The 12,047-nt window shown below is 48.5% G+C and overlaps 1 protein-coding gene across 1 annotated transcript; it reads right to left on the minus strand.

Moving 5' to 3' along the window:
* Positions 1-571: 571 nt before the first annotated feature.
* Positions 572-8,488, minus strand: LOC144096479 (uncharacterized). Its single transcript, XM_077629395.1, has 3 exons — positions 7,688-8,488; positions 7,433-7,580; positions 572-7,364 (listed from the first exon to the last, which is right to left on the minus strand). Exons 1-3 carry the CDS (start codon positions 8,459-8,461, stop codon positions 7,099-7,101), a joined length of 1,188 nt encoding a protein of 395 aa, XP_077485521.1. The 5' UTR covers positions 8,462-8,488; the 3' UTR covers positions 572-7,098.
* Between the last annotated feature and the right edge of the window lie 3,559 nt (positions 8,489-12,047).

Genomic DNA, 12,047 nt, shown 5'->3' on the forward strand with positions numbered 1-12,047 from the left:
AATGGGATTGGTCCCACGGTAGGTCGATGGCTGGCATCTTGCCCAGAGGTACGGGACCAACTCTTCCCTTCGGAACTGTGGGCTGGCGCACGTCACATGAGAGAACAAACCGTTTATCGTCACTCGATCTGAACACCTGGCCAGAAGAACTCCTTGGTGATTCTAGACGCCCGTTTTTTGAACACCCTGGTGTCCGACCATAATGGCGTCATGTCCTAAGCGTAACACTGTCTCTCGCATATCTCTTGGTAACACAAGCTGTTGGACCCGCCTTCCTGAACTAAATATGCATTCCCTGTGCAGAATACCATTTACCAATTGATACTCGAATGACGTACGACTCCTCTTTCTTCTCAATTTTTCCCCGACTCTTTCCAAGCAGGCTTTCAAGCTGGAGCCTTCTTTTTGCTTATTTGCAATTTCGCCCGGTGTTGTGCTCAGACACATCGTAACGGGAGTAGAGAGCGGACACTGCGTTGCTCGGGCTGTCACTTGAGCTGTTGTCTCCACTGCCGACGAGAAACTGACTGTCCCATCACACGTCTGAGCTGTCGTGGGCCTTTCCTCCTTTGAGTGTTCTTCAACGTCGAGCATCCTGCACTCGGGATCGGGGTCTTCGACATTTCTTGCACCCGTAATGTTTCCCAATATGAGATCGTAGATGGGTTGCGCTTCGCATTTTGCCACTACCTGTCCAGTATAATACGACGTGGACATTAGAATCCTGGCTTCAGGAAGGTACCTTACGTGCTATCTGCAATAGTGACGGTCGACGCTTCCCCTGCAAGATCCTCGTCCTTCACCAGGCATCTCTGAACCAAAACTGTGTTGGCTCCGCTGTCTCTAAGCACCAATATAGGACGGTCCCCTATTTGCCCAACCACCACAGGAATTGCTGCTTTCGACTTGGGTGTTCCGCTCACCACCTCATTTTCTAGCGGCATTTGCTCTCCTTTTAATTAGCTGGGGAACTTCAGGTGGTGTGACAAGTTCTACCCTAGAGTCGACAACGCATGCAGCTCGGTCCGGCGTTCTATATCGGCACTCATCCACAGTGTGTCCTCTCCTCTTGCATCCTTGACACACAACCTGTGTCTTTTGGGCATACTGGTCCGACAGTCACTGCACGTGTCCCGCCTTGCCACAGAGGAAACACCTTACTGGCGCCTTGGATGCACCGCCATATGCTCTTGGTTTTGTCGCATCGGTCTCTAGGTCCTTTTGTGTTTCCTCCTTTGCCTTGCTCATATTTCTCAGCCCTTGAGCCTCGAGGAATTGGTCTGCAGTGTCGGCGAACTCTTCCAATGAACACAACTTTCTTTCTTTCAGGAATAGCGGTATAGCTTTGAACTGCAACATGACAAAAATTGCTCTGTGACCAGCTTGTCACGCACCCCTTCAAAACTCTTTTCGTGTTTGACATATCAAGCCACCTATAGAAATAGTTGGTCAGCCTGCAGGAAAACTGCTTAGCGGTTTCAGTATCCTCAGGTTTCGCGGTGCGAAATCTCTCACGAAAACCCTCCTCATAAGCCTTAAACTTTGGAGGAGTGCCTTCTTGACTCTCTCGTAGCCTATGGAATCAGCAGCAGGCATTCTCCGAAACACACTCAGTGCCACCCCGACTAAACACATTTATTTCAAATTTATTTGAATTACCCTCATGGCCCAGCGGGCATTATTGAGGGGAGTGGAACAAGAAACACAGATAACAGGAAATTAAAATACGTTCATGGGTTACAGCATATATACTGCACTGTACTGAGTTGTACATATTTCAGGAATTGTGCACATCCATGAAAAGCTGCAGAAAAAAAACGAAGAAAGAAAACAAGAACTAACTAATCACAAAGCTACAAATCAACAAAACAGAGTTCATGTGGGACTGCGAACCGAAGGGCACACATATCATGAACAAGAAATGCAGGCGCTTAACTATTTCTTGAAATTCTCGAGACCGTTGGTGAGTGCCACATCTGCTGGCAAGTAATTCCACTCGGATGATGTAGTTGGGATGAAAGAATTTAAGCGAGCGGTAGTGTGACAAGGTGGAACGCCCACTTTGCGTGAATGGTCAACGCGCGATGAAACATAAGTGGGCGGAAGGAGCAAAGCGTTTTTCAAAACAGGATTCAGATTGTAGATCTTAAAAAAAAGACAGAGTCGTGAAATTTTTCATTGTTTTTCAGTGTTTTTCATTAGTGTGACACTTGATGTGCGGTCATAGTTGTGGAGGATAAAACGAGCGGCACGCTTCTGAACAGCTTCCAAAACAGATATAAGGGACTTAGCTTGAGGGTCTCATATCGACGCGGCGTATTCAAGCTTTGAACGGACCAGTGTTTTATAAAGGAGTTTGACTGAAATGGGTGCACTCGAAAAGTTTCTTTTTATGTAACCAAGCATACGGTTAGCGTTTCCAGTAATATATGTAATATGCTGGTTCCAGGATAATGTTGATGTCAGATGTACACCGACGTATTTATACGAGGTAACCGGGGCTAACGAAGCATTGTTGATGCTGTAAGAGGCTGGTGGCGAGACGCCTTTACGTGAGAAGCGCATGGATTAGCATTTTGATGCGTTTAAAGTCATTTTCCATTTAGTACAAAGCTGCACAAGCTGCACTAAAGGTCTCGTTAAGGATGTCAGCGACGTTAGCGCTTGAAATAGGGTTTGACTGAGGGTCAACGAGGGGTATAAGTGACTGGTCTCGTTTATTGACACTACTCCAAAATTTCTTTGGATTGCTCGTTAGAAGCGTTGGCAACGTCACATTAAAGTAGTAGTGCTTCGATTCCTCCAAGACTTCTTGTAACTGTTAACAGTTTTTTGGAGCGCTGACCAGTGCTCACGCTTTCCAGAAGACTTAGCCTTGCGGAAAAGCCTCCTTTTTTTGTTTGCCAGGCGTTTAAATGAGCGGTTGTACCATAGATAGTTTCAGTTAGTTAAAAGCTTTTTTCGAGAAATATACAAGTCAATCAACTTGCAAAGCTTATTTCTGAAAAGCTGCCAGTTGGTATTTACGGATCTTTCGTTGAATTTTGCCAGAAATTGGTCGAGGAAGACTTCAAGTGCTTTATTGATTGCTGTGTAATTTCCTTTAGCATAATCATATATTACTTTTATATTGTTATGTGACGTTCGAGCAGGGAAGTTCAACATGACATGTAATAAAGAACGATCGCTTATACCTGGTAGATAGGTAATATTGCAAACAGTATCAGGGGCTGTTGTTAGCAACAAGTCTAATACACTAGATGTTAAAGATGTGACCCTCGTAGGCTGCGTTATTACCGGAGTTAAACAAAAGTCGGAACAAAGATTTACAAAATTAGAGGATTCTGACGAAGAGTTGATAGTGGTATACGAAACGCTAGGCCAGGTAATATTAGGAAAATTAAGATCACCAAATAGAAAAACAGGAAGATTTGGAAATCTGGCACACACAGCGATTAGCGCGTCATTTAGGTTGCTGCAAAAACCAATCCCAGTAGAGGGCGAATGGTAGCATGGTCACAATACAAGTTTTTGATATTAAGTCGTAATCTGCACACATAAAAACTCTAGTGTCGTAAGAATATCAATGTGAAGGCTATCTCAATGCAGGTTATGCTCAATGCCGTGGCCCATACACTACACTCCCAGCCTTGCCCCAAAGCTATCCGCTCGAATCGTTGCAGGTATGCGTCCAGATCAACTCTTAGCTTTGTCATCAAAAGGAGCCATCAGCTTTCTTGGGCAACCTCTGACCGGTCTAGGAGATTCTGTACCTGCTAAGGAACGCTGATCATTGTCCGTGATCTCCTCATATCCTCCCGCGACATGCGCATGACATGGCCCCTTTAATTGAGAATACCTATGTAATCTGCGATTTACTGATGACATTGCCTTGCTAAGTCGCTCAGGACATGAACTGCAAAGCATTATCAATTAGTTAGGCAAATCAGAACGGTGGATCTAAAAATTAACATGCAGAAAACCAAAGTAATGTTCAATACTTCAATAGTCTAGCAGTGTTCAATAGTCTAGCAAGAGAACAGCAGTTCACAATTGGTAGCGAGCTACTGGAAGTGGTAAGGGAATAGATCTGCTTAGGGCAGGTAAAGTGACAGCTATACTCCGTTTCAAACACCATGTGCAACGCTGTCAGAGCTAGCGCTCTTGTTTACGCTGCCTACATCCACGACCAAAAAGTAGTCGTTATTTGTGGTGAGCTAAACACAGTAAATACTTTGCCTGTAGGCTTACCACATGACACAATTATTGTGATCTTGACTAAATGCACTGTTATTGCTGTTAAAACGCGTTCGCTTTCTCGTGCCATAGGCCACTCGGGCACAGAACAAGCGCGGAGTAAAACGCCTTTCTTTTGAAGCGAAAAGCTTCACTACGCTAGTCAACACCGCGCTTCGCGCGAGCCGGCGTATGTCGGAGCACGAGTGACGTCACGCACGGCGCAGGTCGCCGCCGCCGACTCCGTCGCCTTCTCTCTCTCTCCCTAGTCGCACCGAGCCACAGGTGTTTCACCACTGCGCAGTGCCGCGCCTTTCCTCAAAATGCAACTTTCAGTTTTCTCTACCCCTCCCTCCTCTATTCCTTCCTTTACGGCACGGTTCGGGTGAGCCGACGGCGTTCATAGAATTCATTTGCATTGACAACTTTGCAAAGGCTGTTCATTTTCACGAAAGGAAAGGCGCACAACCGGCTTCATGGTCAATGGAGACCTCAATCTCGCTTTCATGTATATGGCGTCAAATGCCTGCTTTGATTGCTTTCCGCACACTGGATAGGCAGCGCGCCCTCCCTGCCACCCTGGGAGGTCGCGTGCAGTTAATGGTTGATCGCGAGAGATTAATCACCAAATGAACGCTGCTGCCTAGGTGCCGCATGTCAGCCACAACGCTGTCAGCGCTAATTTGTTCATTCCACATCTCTCTCTCACACCACGAATCAAAGCACGAATGAGGCGTCCACATATCCAGGGAGCCAGTTATGCGCTCTTTCTTTGCTCAAAGCCATCGCCGTCTAGAACATTGTCAACGCCAACGAACACAGTGGACGCCAATATCTTTCGCTTTGTATATCCTGGATTAGCTCAGGTAATCTAGATTTTTATTTTCCCGTCCGGACTACTTCCGTACCTTTCACAGCGTTGCACCTGATGTATGAAACGGAGTATAATCCGGATCATACTATAGAAGGATAAGAATAGGGTGGAGGGCATATGGCAGGTTCTCTCAGATCACGAATGGCAGTTTACCATTATTCCTCAAGAGGAAAGTGTGAAAATTGAAAATTGGTTTTTGGGGAAAGGAAATGGCGCAGTATGTCTCTCACATCGGCGGACACCTGAACCGCGCCGTAACGGAAGGGATAAAGGCGCGAGTGAAAAAAGAAAGAGACGCAGTAGTGGAGGGCTCAGGAATGAATTCGACCACCTGGGGGATCCTGGAACTTTCCTGTCCATCTGCTTGGTCTGCTGTCGCGCACGGCACATCACTCACGTGACCTTTTCGTCCGCGCTCCGGTCTAGTAGACCGTGGTTACCGCTCCAAACGAGATGCTCAGACAAGACACCCCACCGAGGTACGGCCTCTTGGTGGGTACACAAATAATGGCAAGGTTTCACCGCAAGATTTTAGGCGATTTTCAGTGACAAATTAAAATTATACATCTTTTCTTTCCTCCGATATCGCACACTTCTCCATTCTTACAATATGGCATGTTCTTTTCGAATATGAACTCATGACACGTGTTTCGGAGAGTTAAGAACGTCGAGGCAGGGTATACAAGGCACGGCTTTCCTTCTCAGAAGCTGCTGTTTCTCTGAAAAGGGTACTGGAGTCTAAAGTCTCTAACTCCGTAGCTCCTGCAATGCGCGACTAAGTCCTCGCACAACAGCAAACCCGAAAGGGTTCACGCAAATGCCAGGGAGGAGTACACAGAACGCAAAGAAATAAGTTTTATTTTGAACATAACGACGCTTGGCAGCTTGCTCGTGGAAACCAAGGTCCGCCTGCACGGGCCACAGCACCTGCACACCTGCCACCCCCAACAAGGGACACCCACCCATGCCACACTGCTGCTACGTGTGTAGTGGGTTTGCGCGCAATGTGCCCTATGGCCAAATCCACCAGTCATTGACACGAAGCGCAAGCCTGGCGATCGAACCGAACTAATGACTAGTGAAGCTGGCTGCTCTAGTGGCACTAGACTGACAACCGCTATTCCCTGTGTAGTGAAGTGTACAGAGACGAGCAATGAAACTATTCGTGTTGGGAATCTTGCAGCCATGAGCTCTCTCTCTCTCACACACACACACACATACGCGCACACAAGCATCCATTCACATTTGTTTGCCCCGTGTCAAAATCGTGTAAGAACACTAGAAACCCCACCAATTCCCCATTTATTTCATGTTGTACATGGCAAATACAGAGCAATACAAGTACATTTAGAACACACAGTTAAGATTAAAACCCGAAGACCCTAGCAGTTAACCTACAAATATTAAAAAAAGCTTTGAACGTCAAAGGGCACTGAGCGAAATTTGCAAACGAAGAGGAGTCTTCACTGATGCTTGAACCAATCGCACGATGCAAAAATTGCGCGCGACGCGAAAACCGAACGCGTGAAGACCGCAGGCTAGAAGTGACGTGGCCAGGCACCCTCAGAAAACCAGGACGCGAACGCAGCTTGTTCAGGGCGGCTCCAGGATCCAGAAAACCGAAAGCGCATCGGGACTAAGCGCCGATGATTGAACGACACATGACACCCGACAAATGACTGGACGTCTTCTGGGAAGCCTCCGTGCGGGAAGCAGCAGGCGAAAATAACTTTACTGCTGTGTAATTTGTACAGAGTATGGCGATACAGAAAAATGCAAAACATTGAGTCTAACAGCTCCCTAGCAGAGTTACAAAATAAACGGTGGTCTCGGAACAAAATGAGAACAAAGCGTTTCAGAGTGAAATTACAGCCCAAAGACAGGGTAGCTTAACCAGAGACCGGGTTTCAGTGGGGCCCGATGCAATCGTGGCATGTGCACAGCCCCCGGCGTTGCAAGCAAAGCTGAACCCCGAATCCCCACAGAGGCTAGGATAACCGTGGGGCAAACGTGACGCAGAAAGAAAGGTGGAGGTGGCTTGGGTGGTCAGGGACGGGATACGTACCATGAGATGGTGTCGACTGCTGATAACCGGACGGGCCGGCGATAGCAGGAACGCCAGACGCGTCCGTGGCCGCCATGGAGGTGGACGCGCCGTCGCCGGATGACGCGGCGGCAGGGGAGGCGGCGGCCACAGGTGCTATGGTCTTGTCATCGTATGGTGTTAAACTAGTTGGCGACGGCTCGATGTCTACTGCAAATGACAAGTTACGAGGCGGTGTCAGTAACAGGGCCGAGAAACTTAAGCAAAACTTTGTTTACCTTGACTCGTGATAGGAATGTCTGAAGGCAATGAAGGTTGAGCAGGAACAAGTGCAGAGTTGCCGGATGTGGACCCTGTGTGATGAGACTGCTGTGACTCGTCCCCTAGTGCTTGTGACGACGAGGCAACGTCCGGGAACACTGGAACCTGAGAAGAAATAAAAAAAGGCGTATCGTAAGAACTAAGAGCATGTTTGGCAATCGTTACGGGCACAGACTCTTAAACGGGGAGCACAGCGGCAAGAGGTCACCTACGCTCTCGGTCGTCGCAGATTCTTCCATAACGTCCAAAGGCTCCACATCGAAGTCTGCATCGTCGCCCTCCCCCACGTCGTCACCAATCGAGTCCTGAGTATGCTGAGAGATGCTGGCCTGAACACTTGAACCGTGACGAGCGCCTGAAGGCACGGCAGTAGACGACGCCATATTGGAAGCCCGACTCGCAGGAGACGCGGTGTGAGGGTCGGTCATGTGATCACTAGACATACTACCGTCGTCAATAATTTCGGGACTATCGGGCACCTTGATACGCGTCGCCGGCGGAGCGTCTTCAGAGTCGCTCTTGTTGGAGTCGCTAGGTGAGCGCCGCCGAGGCCGGCGGCTTCTCTTTCGTTTACTGAGCGGCGGAGCTTCGGCACGCGGCGAACCCACGGGTCCAGAGTCCGCAGCACCGTCCACACTGGTCACGAGACCCCTGACCTTCAGAGTCTCGGCAGTCTTGAGGAGCGCCATGAGATCTTCCTGCGACACGACTACCTCACCGCGGTACATGAACTCGACTATCGCCCTCAAGTCCACGTAGCGCACGTCCTTCAGTATCACAATAGGGTGCTTGCAGGGATTCTCGGCAAAAACAGCTTGAAAAAAGGGGCTGCAGGCGGAGAGGACCATCTTATGCGCCTTCAGCGAGAGACCTTCGCACGCCAGCGTAACGTCCACCAGCGCTTCGTTTGACAGCATTTGATAGAACACGGCCAGCATGTTCGACTGGTGGTTGTTCCACTTCAGGCAGAACTGTTGGGATCCCATCTTCGTCCGAAGTGGTTGCGTGGCTGCAAAGGAAAAAAATTGCTACACCCACCCGTAGAACAGCCATGCGGCACTCAAATCTGCCATGACGCGGAGCAAGCTGTAAAACTGGCTGAAAGCACATAATCCTCAAATTCACGTCAAAATTGCAAAGGAAGCCAACCCAAACGTCAGTGTGGGCGTCAAAAATTACAAACCCAATCGTAAAAAAAAATGGGCCTAATACTTTCGTCGCAAGTCCGTGCGGCCTGGGGATAATTAAGAATGGCGAACGCCAGGTTGAAAAGACGCCACGCCTGTCTTCCGTCATTAAGCTGGCCTCCCTCATGCAAATGTGCACTCGAATGGCCATATTGGCTTCCGCAGAAAATATTTCCACCGGGAAGGTTAACGTACAAAATTTTACTTAGCCGCAAAACTCGCGCCTAAAGACCCGAAACAATGAACCCCACCATTCTAGATATTGCCCAGAATCTTGTAACTGGCCTATCAAACGCGAACTCCGCAATCCAGACGCGGCGAAGGGCACGGAACTGATTAAAAATATGGGATGTTGCAAATTAAGGAGTCGAACGCGACTAGGCCAAATTTCTTTGAATATTCCAAAACGGCCGCTCAGGAAAGCTGAAAACTCGGCATTTACCGCACGGAACAGTTGCGGCGAGGAGCGTCCGTCAACGGTCGGCACGAACGCAGTTGTCGGGAAAGTGTCGTAAAAATAAAAAAAATATACCTCATTGAGACGAGAACGGTATTCCACTTTGCGGGATTGTTAAAAATACTTCAGAACGGCAGTCTAGCTTCAAAAAAAAAAACCATGACGTAGAACTATCAACGGTCTTCCCGAGGAACAAAGCGCACGACTGAAAAAGAATCCTGCAAAAATGCCACAAAAACCCATCAAAAATGGACAAATACTTGATTAAAGCAAGAATGATAATTGTACAAAGGTAAAATTCGTTGAAGTTAGCTACGAACGCTTCCCAAGAGGAATTGAACATTTGAGCCTAACATACCTATACAGGACTAGGCGTTCGCGTTGCAGCGGCTCACCGCAGATGCGGCCTCACAGCACGGCGCCTTCGGGTCTACTCATGAAGCAAGGGCTGCCCGCCGGCGGCTAGTAAGCAAACACCAGTGGCGCCAGTAAGCGCATCGGCCAATAAGCGCCCTCGACGTGCAGCCCTCTAATGGCGGAAACCTCAATAAACACTAAAAAAAGGCGACCAAACGCGACGTCAGCGAACAACAATCTTGACGGTGACACTTTGTGTAGTTACGATGAATTTGCGCTCTTATTATAGATCATTAAATAGAGTAATTATAGCCGCAAAAGTCGCGCCTAAAAAGCTGAAACAATGAACCCCACCATTCTAGATATTCCCAAAATTTTGTAACAGGACTATACGGCGCGGTTCAGGTGTCCAACGATATATGAGACAGATACTGCGCCATTTCCTTTCCCCAAAAAACCAATTATCAAACGCGAACTCCGCAAGCCAGACGCGGCGAAGGGCACCGAACTAATTAAAAAGATGGAATGCTGCAAATTAACGAGTCGAACGCGACTAGGCCAAATTTCTTTGAATATTCCAAAACGGTCACCCGAGCCTCCAAGAAAAAAAAAACGAATATCCGTAAGCAGAATTTTTGAACTGTCAGAAGAGCGCTAACAATTATGTGCAGAAAACGCGTATACATGCTATTAATGGCGGAAAGCTGAAATAAATCAGGAATGCAATTTTAATAGCCTGGCACTCACTAAAACGGAACCGCAAAGCTCCCGCCCGCGCAAATACGGTCGAATATGGCCGACGCTTCTCCCCAGAACTAAGGCTCTACAGCGAGGCCTAGCAACGGGCGAGGCACGGCGTCTCGCCGCCATTAGACAGAGCTTCACCAACTACACCTCAAATATTTTAGAATGGCCCTCAAAGTTGGTATGGAACCTGAAAACGCTGCACTTACCCCCGAAGGACGCCAGGAACGCGGAAAAACTCGGCATGTACCCCACGGTACGGTCACGGCGAGGAGCGTCATTCAACGCCCCGCACGAACGCAATTGTCAGGAAAGTGTCGTAGAACTAAAAAAATACCTCACTGATACGAGAACGGTAGTCCACTACGCGGAATTTTCTGAAAATACTTCGGAACGGCAGTCTAGCTTCAAAAAACCAAGGCGTAAAACTATCAACGGTCTTCCCGAGGACGAAAGCGCCCAACTGAAAAAAAGTCCCGCTAAAATGCCAAAAAACCATCTAAATGAACAATAGTTGACTAAAGCAGGAATGATAATTATACTAAGGCAACATTGGTGAAAATTAGCTATGAACGCGTCCCAAAAGGAATCGAACATTTAAGCCTTACATACCTGTACAAGACTAGGCGTACGCGTTGCAGCGGCTCAGCGCAGATGCGGCCTCACAGCACGGCGTCTTCGAGTCTACTGACGGGCAGCCGGCGGAAAGCAAGCAAGCGCCAGTGGCGACAGTAAGCGCCTCGGCCAATCAGCGTCCTCGACGTGGTGCCCTCTAATGACGGAAACCTTAATCAACACTAAAAAATTGGAGGATAATATTTCGTTTTTGAGGAAAGGAAATGGCGCAGTATCTGTCTCACATATCGTTGGACGCCTGAACCGCGCCGTAGGGGAAGGAAAAAAGGAGGGAGTTCAGAAAGAAAGGAAGAAAGAGTGGCCGTAGTGGAGAGCTCCGGAATAATTTCGACCACCTGGGGATCTTTAACGGGCATTGACATCGCACAGCACACGGGCGCCTTCGCGTTTTGCCTCAATAAGAACGCAGCCGCCGCGTCACAGCGTCATAGCGTCATTCTCTCTTACTTCAGCGAGACACACTGTGTACACAACACTTTTAATTACATTAAACATTTCCTAACGGACCGCGAAGCCATTATCCGCATTCAGGACAAGGAGCACGGTCCTTACACTATGGGTACACGGGGCACACCACAAGGCGCAGTGCTGTCTCCACTACTCTTTAATCTCGCAATGCTCCATCTCCCTGCCCAACTGGCTGAGGTTGAAGATGTACAGCATGCGCTACATGCCGACGACATCACCATTTGGGCAACAGAGGGCAACATTGGTCAACTGGAAGACCGCCTGCAAACCGCGGCGAGCGTAGTGGAACGCTTTGCTACGTACTGTAGTCTCCAGTGCTCTCCTCAAAAATCAGAATTCGTACATCTCCGTCCCTCGCAGAGATGCAAGACCCCAATACTTCTCTCTCTGGCTAGCGGACCCATACACGAAGCCACTGAGATTAGAGTCCTCGGACTATTTATTCACCAGAACCGTCGCGCTGACACAGCCATAGCCAAGCTTCGCAAGGTTGGCGATCAAGTGGGGTGCATGGTCCGCCGCGTCTCCAACAAGCGTGAGGGCCTCAGAACTAGGGATGCGATGCGACTCGACCATGCTTTTGTGAAGAGTCGAATTCTATATTCGACTCCATACCTGCACTGCGCAAGCATGACGAAGACATCTTGGAGGTTACTTTCCGCAAGATGATCAAAAGGGCGCTCGACCTCCCGATCTCTACCTCAAATGCGAGGCTCCTTGAAC

Source organism: Amblyomma americanum, chromosome 1 (assembly GCF_052857255.1).
Source record: "Amblyomma americanum isolate KBUSLIRL-KWMA chromosome 1, ASM5285725v1, whole genome shotgun sequence".
Taxonomy (NCBI): domain Eukaryota; kingdom Metazoa; phylum Arthropoda; class Arachnida; order Ixodida; family Ixodidae; genus Amblyomma; species Amblyomma americanum.